Here is a 12,110-nt window from a genome sequence, read left to right as displayed (position 1 = left end):
CCAAGAATTACCAGAAGAGCAGGTTGGATTTTAAAGAGGTAGAGGAACTAGAGACCAAATTGCCAATCAGTATTCACTGGATTGTGGAAAAAGCAAGGGAGTTCCAGAAAAACATTTTCTCCTGCTTCATTGACTACATTTGTGGATCACAACAAAATGTGGCAAGTCCTCTAAGAGATGGGAGTACCAGATAATCTTACTTGTCTCCTAAGGAACCTGTATGTGGGCCAAGAAGCAACAGTTAGAACCAAACATGGCACAACTAATTGATTTAAGATTGGAAAGGAGTATGACAAGGCTGTACAGTGTCACCTTATTTAACTTATATGCAGAGTGCATTATGTGAAATGTCAGGCTGGATGAATCAAAAGCTGGAATTAAGGTTGTCCGGAGACATATCAACAATCTCAGATATGCAGACTATACCACTCTGATGGCAGAAAGTGAAGAGGAAGTAAGAAGCCTCTTCATGAGTGTGAAAGAAAGTATAAAAGCTAGCTAGAAGAATAACATAAAAAAAAAAAAAAACTAACCCATTACTCCCTGGCAAATAGAGGTAGAAGAAATGGAGTCAGTGTCAGATTTTACATTCTTGGGCTCAAAGATCCCTGCAGATGGTGACTGCAGCCATGAAATTAAAAGATGCTTAACTCCTCAGAAAGAAAGCTATCATCTTGCTGACAGAGTTCAGTACAGTCAAAGCTATGGTTTTTCCAGTAGTAATGTATACCCGTGAGAGTTGGACTATAAGGAAAGCCGAGTACTACAGAATCAACGTTTTCGAATTGTGGTGCTAGAGAAGCCTTTTGAGAGCCTTTTGGACAGAAAGAAAATCTAATCAGTCAATATTTAAAGAAAATAATTGAGACTATTCATTAGAAATTCAGATACTGAAGCTGAAGCTTAAACACTTTGGCCACATAAGAAGAAGACAGGACTCATTGGAAAAGCCCTTGAAGTTGGGAAAGATGGAAGGCAAAAAGGAGAAGGGGACAGCAGATGATAAAATGGATAGATAATACTGTGGAAAAAACAAACATGAACTTGGAGAGACTTTGAGAGATAGTGGAGGATAGAAGGCCTGGTGTGCAGTGGTCCATGGGGTCATGAAGAGTCAGACATGACTGAATGGTTTAACAACAACACAGGCTGATGAATTATGAAAAGGGCACTGGATTTAAAATTAGAGAGATCCAATTTTGAACTATGTGGCTTTAGGCAAAAAAATTAGCTTCAGTCTCCTCATCTATAAAATGGACATACTACTACCTAACATTACTGACCTCATAGGGTAGTTATGAAAAAAAGAATGCAGATACAGAGCTGTATTTTGTGGTTCACAATGTCAGCTATTATTAACATTCCTCATCTAATAGCACAAGCTTTTACAGATACTACCAAGTTGGAAAAGCCAGGTAGGAAAGCTTGAATACGAGCTGTGTTTTCATAGTTCAAGGACCAGTCAAAATTCAGAGAAGCTTATCACCAGAGGCTTGGTTGCTACAGAACTTCACAAAGATCATCTGTTAAGGCAGAGAGGGACTGTGATTTGTACTGGTGGAAAGTGGACCTATACACTCTAAATCATAGATGCCAGAATTATTACCATCATTAGGAGGTTTGTAACTGTAATTGAACAAGTCATTTAATCACTTTGAGTTTATGTCCTCTTTCATAAAAGGGAGATAATAACAAATCCAATCCCCAAATCTTAAAGCTCAAAGGCATCTTAAAAAATCATAACTACTGCCTCTAGCCCTTTTCTGTTTGTTTGTTTGTTTGTTTTTTTGGGGGGTGAAATAGTTTCTCTTGGAAGAGAGTCACAAAACCCAGCTACCCACTTCAAAGGATGGTTAAACATTAATTAAGGACCTAGTAAGGTTAGGTGCTCCTGATACAAATATTAAAAAGAGAGAGAGAGCTTACTTGGGGGGGGGGAGAGAAGGGACATATAACAAGTACACAAATTAATAAACAGAAGCACATTCGAGAGTAAAGAGAGCACTAATAATGGGGTAGATCAAGAAAGGTCTGAAGTGAACCTCAAAGGTGGATAAATATTCTGAAACACAGAGATGAAGAAGGGATGAAACTTTGGTATGGAGAATAGCCTATGGATGGGGCCTAGAAGCAAGAGACTGCATGTTGACTTTGGGGAATGAGGCACTAATTCATTTTGGCTAGAATGCCAAGTGTGAATGACATAAAAAGTCTAGGAAGGGAGGATTCAACACTGAAAAGGGGTGAGGAGTTTCTATTTCATCTCAGTGGCAACAGAAAACTGAAAGATAGGTGATAAAATCCGTGCACTGGGAATTTAATTCAATTCAATATTCATTTATTAAGTGACTGTTATGGGCAAGGCACTACAAAATGCCCTGGGGATTCGAAGACAAAAACTTAACAGTCTCTGTTTTCAAAGAGCTTATACTCTATTTGAGAAGAGAGGGAAAATAAACAAATGTGCTAATAAGTAAATACAATTCTATAAGGAGACTGCATTTATATAAATTATATAAAATATAAGAGATTATGTAAATACAAAAAAAATTTCAAGTTGGGGAGAGCACTAGAGTGATGATTAGGAAAGGATTCATTTCACAGCTAGTACTGAACTGAGCCTTGAAGGGAACTAGCCATTCATTCTAAGAAAAAGAAATTAATTTAGGAGAACGTTTCAGTTATGGGGGAGAGCCTATAGAGAGGCAGAATATGAATGTAATGCACAGGGAACAAGTTGTCTAGTTTCCCTGAAAGAGAGTGTATGACTGGAAGTAACATAAAAATCAAGCTGGAAAGAAAGGCTGGAGATATTATGTAGGGTTTTAAAAGATAGAAAAGTGTCTATTTCAACCCAAAGGAAATAGGGAGCCACTGATGCTTCCTAACTAGAAGAATGACGTGGTTGGACCTGTGCTTGAGGATTATCAATTTGGAAAATGTGGAGAATAGAATGGAGAGAGGAGAAAGTGAAGGAGGGGAGACCAATTAGGAAGCCACTGTTATAGTCCAAGAAAGAGGTGATAAGGGCCTGAAGTAGGCTAACAGCCTTGTGAATGGAAAAGAGGGGACAGATGTAAAAGATGCCATAGAGGAATGATTTACAAGATTTGGTAACTGAGCAGATATGGCGGTAAGGGAGAGTGAAGAGTCAAGGACAATTCCATGATCAAACTTGGGTGACTAGAAAGATAGAAAGATGGTAGTGCACCACAACAGAACTAGGGAAGCTCAGAAGAGGGGCTGATCTAGGGTGAAAGATAATGAATTCCATTTTAGATATATTGAGTTTGAGGTATCTATGGGACATCTAACATACATATCCAGCAGTTGATGTGGCAGTGAAGGTCAGCAGAATTATGAACACTGGTTATGTAGATTTGAGAATCACCACTGATAGTGTAAAATGACAAGAGGAGAAGACCCAGGACAGAGCTCTGAAGCAGGAGTGACTGATGATATAGCACAGAATACTAAGAAAGCATAAATGGAAAGAATTGTGATACTGATTACACTCTATGGTCTACTTGTTTAAGAGCTGGCACTATATCTCATGGAAAAGAGTAAACAGTAGAGACCAGCAATAGGAGTGAGAGATGATAGTGAGGGACATCCATATGGGACCTAGATAAGGAAGAGACGCATGAGTAAACAGTGTCATGAAAGCCCAGAGAAGAGAGGATGAAATAGAGAAGGAAAGAGGTAGTCAGCAATATCAACTGCTACAAACAGGTCAAGAAAGATGAAATGGGCATTAGATCTAACAATTAAATCACTGGTAACCCTGGAGAATGTGAGGTCAGTAGAGTGGTAAGGTCAGTAGTCAGATGGCAAGGAAGTGAGAATGAGGGGGAGGTGAGCAAATGGAGGTAAGAGAAATACAGGTGGCTTTGTCTAGGACTCGGGTTGTAAAGGGTCCTACTCTCCAATCATTTCCGCTCCACCTGAAGCTTATAACTCTACCCCTGGCTCCCCCCAGCTCTGACTGGTTAGCCTTTGGCTTTATCTTCTGGGAAACCATGCATCCATACCACCTCCTGCAGTCTCTTGGGCATGTCCCCGTACAGGTATAATTTCCACCCCTCCTCTCTATTTTCTAGCATATATTGTCTTATTCCATTATAATATAAGCTTCGTGAAAGCAGGGCCTGCCTTGTTCCCTTGTACTTTTATCCTCTGTGCTTAGCACAGGGTCTGACGCACTAAAAGCACTGAATAAATGCTTTACCCATTTAAAGATAAGATAGCTTAAAGAGGTGGCAGAGTAGAGTGAGGAGTTCTTAAAGATGAGTGAAATCTAGGCAATTTGTAGGCAGCAGAGGAAAGAGTAATAAGGAAAGACTGAAGATAGAGGGAGGTGGAAATGACTGAAAGAGGCAACTGATGGGCAAAAGATGAGATTAAAAAAAAAAAAAGATAGAAGGACCATCTTTGGCAAGTACTACCCTTCCTTAGAAACAAGGGCAAAGGAGGAAAGAATTACAAGATGGTATACATATCTGAGGTAAAGAATGGGTGAGAAGGGGCAGCTAGGTGGCACAGTGGATAGAACACTGACCCCGGAGTCAGGAGGACTTCAGTTCAAATCCAGCCTCAGACACTTGACACTTACCAGCTGTGTGACCCTGGGCAAGTCACCATTGCCTAGCCCCCCAAAAAAAATTAGGTGAGAAGATGGAGTTTATGGCTTCTATTTCCTTAGTAAAGTAGGACATAAGTTTCTTGACTGATACAGGGGACAGCATGTGAAGCTTAAGGAGTGAAAAACTTTAGGACAATTATGGTGGGGGAGTCTGAAAGAAAGTCAATAAGGAAATAAAACTATTGCCTTACAACAGTGAAGGCCTAGTTAAGATTAGATAAATCTGCAGTGGACGCATTTATAATGGTTAGGTAACTTCAAAGAAGAGATTTAAGATGGAAGGGGGTGGGATGAAAGGATAAAAAGTTATGATCTGGCAGAATAATTTCTGCATTCTGATTAATAGAGGTCTGGATTATGGATAATGGTGAGAGAGAAGGTATAACACCTTCCCAAAGTGTGCCTGAGATGAAGTGAAGAAGATATTGATCATGAGAGATGAAGATGCTAATAAAGTGGTAGGCTAGGGCAACAACATGTATACTGAAGTCTTTAAGTCTGAGGATGGGGATTGGAGTGAGAAGGAAGACTGTGAGCAAGTGTTAAGACTCCTTAAGAAAGAAGGAAGAATGACCTATGGTTGGTAGATAATAGCATCAACCAAGATGTGGACAGGGTAACAAAGTTATATAGAATAAAATTTGTTTATATATTTATTATATATTTATATTTATTATATTATATTATATATTTCCATATTTATTATATAGAATAAAATTCAAATGGAAGGCTATTTTGGCAGCTGTCAAAGGAATGACTGAAGAGCATAAAGATTGCACTTAGGTAGATTACATTATTAAAGTAGGTCAGTCAAGAGATAACAAGGGCCTGAACTCACTGGTGGTGATCTTATGAATGGAGAAAAGAATTTGAATTTGAGAGATATGAAGGTCCAATTGATAGTACTTGGCAAAGGATTGGAAACAGTAGGTAAGGAAAAGGGATGAACCTTAAAGATGAACCTCAGTGACTGGAAACTAGAAATCTGGGGAGTTTTGGGGAATTTTTGTTTGTTTTTTAGGCAGAGAGATTCTTTTGGGACATGCTGAGTTTGTACACCTACTGGGACATCCAGATGGTTATCTCCAAACAGCTGATCTGGAGTTCAAAAGAGATTGGTTTGAAAATCAAGTAAGAAAAATGTATGTAAAATACTACATAAATGTATGCAATTAATAATGATAGTTTGTATTACAGTTACCTGAATCTGTGTTTTATTTCCTCTACAGAGTATAAGCTTCTTGGGAGAAGGGACCACCTTATTCAATTCTGTATCCCAGCATCTGGCACAGGGATTACAACATATAGCAGGTACATGATATATTTGTAAACATGAAGTATGTTACATTAATAATAATTCACATTTACAAAGTTTTTTGAGGTTTGCAAAACACTTCCTTATAGCAAAAGACAAGTAGTAAAAGTACTAGGATAGGACCTGGACCCATGATTTTACCAGTTTTTGAACCCCCAGGGTCAGGAAACTCCCTCTACCAATGCAAAAAGCAGGTCAGCACTTTTTTTAATTTATAGGCTTAGAGTTACCCCCGAGGTCAGTAGAACTCAAATAGAAAACAATTTCTGCTGATGCATACTGACTTAGAAAACCACAAATTAACAGGCTCTATTATTGTATAGTATTTTTATTTATTTTGTTAAACATTTCCCAATTATATTTCAGTCTGGTTCTACAAACTGGTGAGTCTGAGGCCCCTGGCCCTAGGGCAGAGGTATCAAATAGGGAGACTCTAGAATACAGCCTAAAACAGATTATTACCATTTTACAGATGACAAAGGGATGCAGATGAGGAAGCTGAGGCTCAGAGAAATTAAATGACTTGTCTATTATCATAAAATTATTAAGTGTCTGAGGCAGGATTTGAACCCAGGATTTGAACTTTGCTGTCTTCTGCAGCAAAGTGCAGTGCTTTAACTACCATGCCATTATTTTTCACTGGAACTCCTTATTTCAGAGTATGGCTTCCTTAATAAAAATGGTAAACTGGAGAAAGTTTTTTTTTTTAAATTAACCAATTTTTGAAAATCCTGTTTGGCATTCAAAGCACTTCACAACCAGTCCCATCCTACCTTTCCAGTCTTCTCACAATTGACTCTGTCCTCTCCACCAGCCTCCCTTTATACTCTTCCATCCAGTGACAATGACATTGCTATTCCTCAAACAAAACACTCCATCTCCCTACTCCAGGCATTTCTAAGGGCTGCCCCCAATACATAGAAGGCTCTCCCTCCTCATCTCTGCCTCCTAACTTCCTTCAAGTCCCAGCTAAAATTCCATTTTCTGCAGGAAGTCTTTCCCAATACTCTTGAATTCTAGTGCTTTACCACTGTTGAACATTTCCAATTTATCCTGTACAGCACAGCTGGTTTGTACATAGTTGTTCACATTTTGTCTATCCCATTAGACCGTGAACTTGAGAACAGGGACTATATTTTGCCTTTCTTTGTATCCCCAAGGCTTAGTATAGTACCTGGCAACTAGCAGGTGCTTAATAAATGTTTATCAACTGACTGAAAGACACATTAAATGACAAAGGATCATAAACAGAACTGGTAGGTATGTTAGAGGTCATCTAGCCCGACCCCCCTAATTTTATCCAAAAAGGTTTACATTCTAAAGAATGGTTGAGATTACTACCAGTTTGCAAAACATGAAATTCTTGAATAGCAGGAATTAGTGATATACATGTATAAAGTACTAAAGTTTGAAAATTTATTTGACAGATAATACACTTGAAAATGTTGTCTTGATTGAAACTTGCTTTAAAAAAAGTAACCTTGGGTTTTTTTACTCCTTTCTCCCCTACACCTCTCACAGTCGATTACTGAGTCTTGTTGATTTCACCTTTGCAACACTGCCTATATCAATCCTCTCCTTTCTATTCCTGACACCATCACTCTAATACAGGCCTTTGTAACACCTGCCAAGACTATTGCAATAGTTTTGAACACATTTTTCCATTTTCACTTTTCCCTCCTTCCAATCTATTCTTCATACAGCATATTGTCAGAATAAGTAGTTTTAAATATAAACCTATACATACATACATATCACTCTCTGCTTAAAATTGCATTGGTTCCCTATCACACACTATTTATTTATTGCACAAAAAGTTCAAACTTCTTTCTCTGACATTCTAGGATCTACCGTCATACCAAACGTTTTCCAGGATTATTTTGTATTTCTCATCTCCACACTCTTCACTCCTATTAAACTTCACTTCTCTTTGCACCCCATGACATACTCTGAATTCTCCAGTCTCCATTCCTCCCCTCAGACTATTCTTTATGCCAGTTCAATTTCTACTTAAATTTCTATTCGATTCAAAGATGACCTTTTCAGAGACTCCCCAGATTTCCATTGTGTCCTTAACTTCTTTTCCTTTCAGGCTCACACAGGACTTTGTTTTGTAGATCGCTGTTGATGTACTTACATATTATCAGGTACATAGCTAGCACCCGCCCCCAATCCCGGTTTTTGGTGGTTTTCTTCCTCTATCTTCTCCACTCATAACCTCAAAAGACTATCTACTGTCTGGTACAATGCTCTTCACAAAGTAGGTACTATAGAATCACAGGATTTGCTGTGCCTCAGGGGTCATCCAGCCCTGGCCATATATATCTGAACAAGAATCTCCTCTACAACATACTCAACAAATGGTCATCAAGAACTGGCTTGAAGGCCAATGAGTAGAGGCCCCCAACTACTCCCTGAACTCATTTCACTTTTGAATAACTTTGATGATTGGGAAGTTTTCCTCCTATCTGGCCTAAATCTGCCTCTCTTCAACTTCTATGTAGATCTGCCTTCTGGGGCCAAGCAGAACAATCCCTCTATCTCTTCGAATACACGAAGAGAGCAATCAATACCTGAACACAGATTAGTGTTAACTCTGTAAAATCTGTTACTATTTCAGTACTTTGATCTATCACCAATATGAGCCATTTCAAAGTCCTATTTTTCCTACAGAGAACAGGAATTACAAAATGACCCCCATCAAACTCAAGGTCACTTATGGGGCCTAATATATCATTGGGCCTGAATTCCCCAAATTAAAGGGCATTAAAGATTCTCTATCATCGGCAACCTGGAGAGAAGGGGAAATCTGCATCATTTTATTGGATTAAATTCATTAGAAGCCCAGAGCTCTTCCCATTTCCACCAAAGTTCCACACTGTCTTCTCCCATCCCAGCAATTCACAGAAGGCAGCCTTAAACATATTAATCAACCTCTCTTCCTGGTACTTTGTATTTAAGGAACCCAGAAGGTATTTATCCTCTTGGATATTTGCTAGCTTTTGGAAAAATGCTTAGTAACTCTATAAAGAAAAATCAAATGGTAACATACAAAAGTCTTTACTTCAAAACCTAGAGACCTTCTTTGTATTCCCCGAAGCAGAAGGTCATAACATTTTTTTGTGTCATGGACCTCTCTGGCACTCCAGTGAAGCCTACGGACTTCTTTTTAGAATGAAGTTTTTAAATACACAAAAACAAATATATAGGATTACAAAAGAAACCAATATAAAGTTTATATGTGTATGTGTATACATGTACACATGCTTTTTTTTTTTAAATTTATGGACTTTTGGTTAAGAATCCCTGCAAAGCCTTGTTCAAAGGAGGGGCCTAAGTACCTAGAGTTCTACCTCCTGCCCACAGGTTTGAGGGGTGAGGCAGAGACAAAACCTCCAGGCACCGTTAGAAGAATTTGATTTAACTGAGCTTGACTTTGCCTCTCACCCAAGGTGCCAGATGCTCATTCACAGAAAAGCCTAGTTAGTTCAATACATAGTGTCCTCACACATCATTTATTATGCATAAGAACTATTCTGATCATTTTGTTTTGAAAAAATGGTTCAAATCTCATATAAGTTTTATGCCTAGACTATTCCTAAAATAAATTAGTGCTAGTTGTATGATAGCTTAAAAAAAATACATGAGACCATGGGGATAGACTTGTTTTCCAAAACACCTTGACCAGCTGCCAGCTGCTTTTACATAAAAACAAAACCTTCTAGTCATTACTCATCTGGGATAACTCTGAACTACTGACCTAGGAGGTAAATGGCTCTAACATTCTACTTTAAAACTTCTTGCATTTAAAGAAACGAGACAGACTTCTTTGGGGAATATTTAGATACACACTTTTTACCCTTACTTAGCCAACTTCTTTTGATATCAACCCAAAAAAGCAATTTCATTGCAATAATATCCCTAATAATCCCATATTATAATTTTTAGAAATGTGAGCATGGGATATTAAAATTATTCAATTGTACTTACCTTTTCTACAAACATCTAAATATTTCACCCAAAAGACTGGTAATTTGAAAAGAAATTAAGTGTCAAATTCAATGAAACCTATCCTGAAGTCAACTAATGCATAAATGCATCCTGAGATTACCTATGGGAAGAACTGTAGCCACTGAAAAATTACCATATTGTACTGTGTTCCTAGGAAGGCTTATCCACCTGGCTAGTTTTCAAATGCTATAAGCTACCTGTATATACCAAACTTTAAGTTTCAGTTGGCTAAATGAGGATTTAATAGCTTTATCTTCTGAGAGGAAATCTCCTCTGGAAGCATGCAAGGCTGCTGATGACTTTATTCCCAAAAGATTTTGTAGGACTGTGCAATGAATGGATGGTGTTTTATTAACTATAAAATGGGGGAGGGAGGAAGTGGTAAAATTCCTGAAGTTTTTAATTTTTGTGGACTCTTTTGTGTAAACCAAGACAATAAGGATAATTGAATTTAAAAAGGGGGGGAGGGGGAGGATCTGTCCTAAACCAAAGTAATCTCTACTCACCACTGTCTCTACCCCTTTTCCAGGTCACCCTTCCAATCTACCTTTGATTCAAGGGCTGGTTCCTTTTCCCTCATGTTATCTCACTCCAAAGATATTATTACCAGACTCCTGGAGAGCTGAGAATATACCTTCCCAACATCCTAATCTATGGGGAAATGGATAGTAAACAGTATAGCACCAATATCTTCTATCCCCTTAGCAAAACACTACAAACAAGGCCCTTAATAAATGTTAGTTGAATTGAAGGCATGCCCCCAGCCCTGTCTTAGAAAAAGAGGCAATCACATCAGCGAGAGAGGTGGGAAAGGGCGCTGGTCATCTCTTGAAACTTACCTGAGCATGGAAGTGAGGGAGAGGGTGGATGGAAGCTCAGTCTTAAAGAGTGGATTTGGACTAAAGCTCACAGGGTTTTGAAAAGGTAGGGAATGAGGAAGGAGATTGAGTCTGGTTGGAGGATGCTGAGCTCTGGCTTCGAGCTAGCCTGAGCAGCTGCCACCTTGCCCCCAAGAGGACTCAACTAAAGGGAGATAAACTGTCTTTCTAGGGTCAGGCTCTTGGGACTACTCTTCACCTTGCGGGAGGAAAAGAAGAGATGGGAGGCGTGGGGAGAACTCGAGGCCAAGGTCGCAGGAAGAGTGGAGGGGTAAAAAGGTGGGATGCGCACTCGGATGATCAGGCTTCGCTAGGTTGCCTGCATCTCGCCCCACGGGGTCGGCGGTTCCGTGCAATTTGAGAGGAGGAGGAGGAAGAGGAAGCTCTTCAGATCAGCGGCCCAGAGAGGATGGAGCCGAGGGCCCAGTCCCCCAAGGTGAGGGGAGGAGGGGATGATGGACTCGGGTTCGAGTCGCGGCTAGCCTCCTTACCTGCCGAACGCCCGCTTCATGCCCGCGTTGGAGGAGGAGCCCAGCTCCTTTGTCCCCTTGCCCGCCAGGCGCAGGTTCTTCTTCAGGCGACAATCCTTGTCCAGCGCTGCAGCGGCGGCAGGGGAAGAGGGAGAGGAGGAGGAAGAAGAAGGTGAGGAGGAGGCAGAGGCAGAGGCAGCGAAGCGCTCATGCTCCAAGGCGACTGACTCGTTCCGCTTTCTCATCCCGAGCTCCAGAGCTGCCTGATACTAGAGACAGAGGCCGGCCGAGCCGAGCAGCTGAATCCTTCCCTATTCCCTCCCTCCCTCGGCTTCCCGCGGCGGCGGCTCCTCCCTGCGCTACCCTTGTCACCACCACCTCCTCCCAGTCCTGCACAGCACGCAGCCCCTGGGCTCCCTGCTGCTGCTGCTGCTGCCGTTGCCGCAGTAGCCGCAAAGTCAGAATCCCGGCGGCACTCGCTGCCCAGCGCCTCTGCTCGCTCACATTATACTTGGGGCCGGCGGCGCCCCAGCTACTTACAGAACAGCTGCAGGGGCCCGGCCGGCTGCCGCCCACCAATCACATGCAACGCCCTTCCTCCGCTCCCCACTGGACACGCCTTCCCCCCTTCCCACTCCAACTCTCATTCCTCCTCTTCCTGCCCTGGGCGGAGCACACTTAGCACAGCTTCCATGTTACGGAAGGCAAGACGAAGCTGTTCACTTGGGTGTCATGGTTTGAGCAAAACAGAGTCCACCATGACCAAGGTCCTGCCCTTACCTGGTGGGAGAACC

The 12,110-nt window shown here is 40.8% G+C and overlaps 1 protein-coding gene across 4 annotated transcripts in view; it reads right to left on the bottom strand.

Annotated features, from left to right (window-relative positions):
* ABHD12 (abhydrolase domain containing 12) overlaps positions 1–12,110 on the bottom strand; it is a 140,350-nt gene that overhangs the window by 122,912 nt on the left and 5,328 nt on the right. For 2 of the 4 annotated variants that reach the window (XM_027853900.1, XM_027853901.1), the window contains exon 1: positions 11,338–11,826. In XM_027853900.1, the coding sequence (XP_027709701.1) occupies positions 11,338–11,561 (224 nt within the window). In that variant the 5' untranslated portion in view covers positions 11,562–11,826. Of the gene's footprint in view, positions 1–11,337; positions 11,828–12,110 lie in introns of those variants that run through there. The other 2 variants (XM_027853905.1, XM_027853902.1) reach the window with 2 other exon arrangements.

The sequence above is a fragment of the Vombatus ursinus genome, unplaced genomic scaffold, assembly GCF_900497805.2.
Source record: "Vombatus ursinus unplaced genomic scaffold, bare-nosed wombat genome assembly UNPS02010219.1, whole genome shotgun sequence".
Classification (NCBI taxonomy): Eukaryota; Metazoa; Chordata; class Mammalia; order Diprotodontia; family Vombatidae; genus Vombatus; species Vombatus ursinus.
The sequence above is the reverse complement of the archived record's forward strand: the minus strand, read 5'-3'. Positions and strand labels throughout refer to the sequence as shown.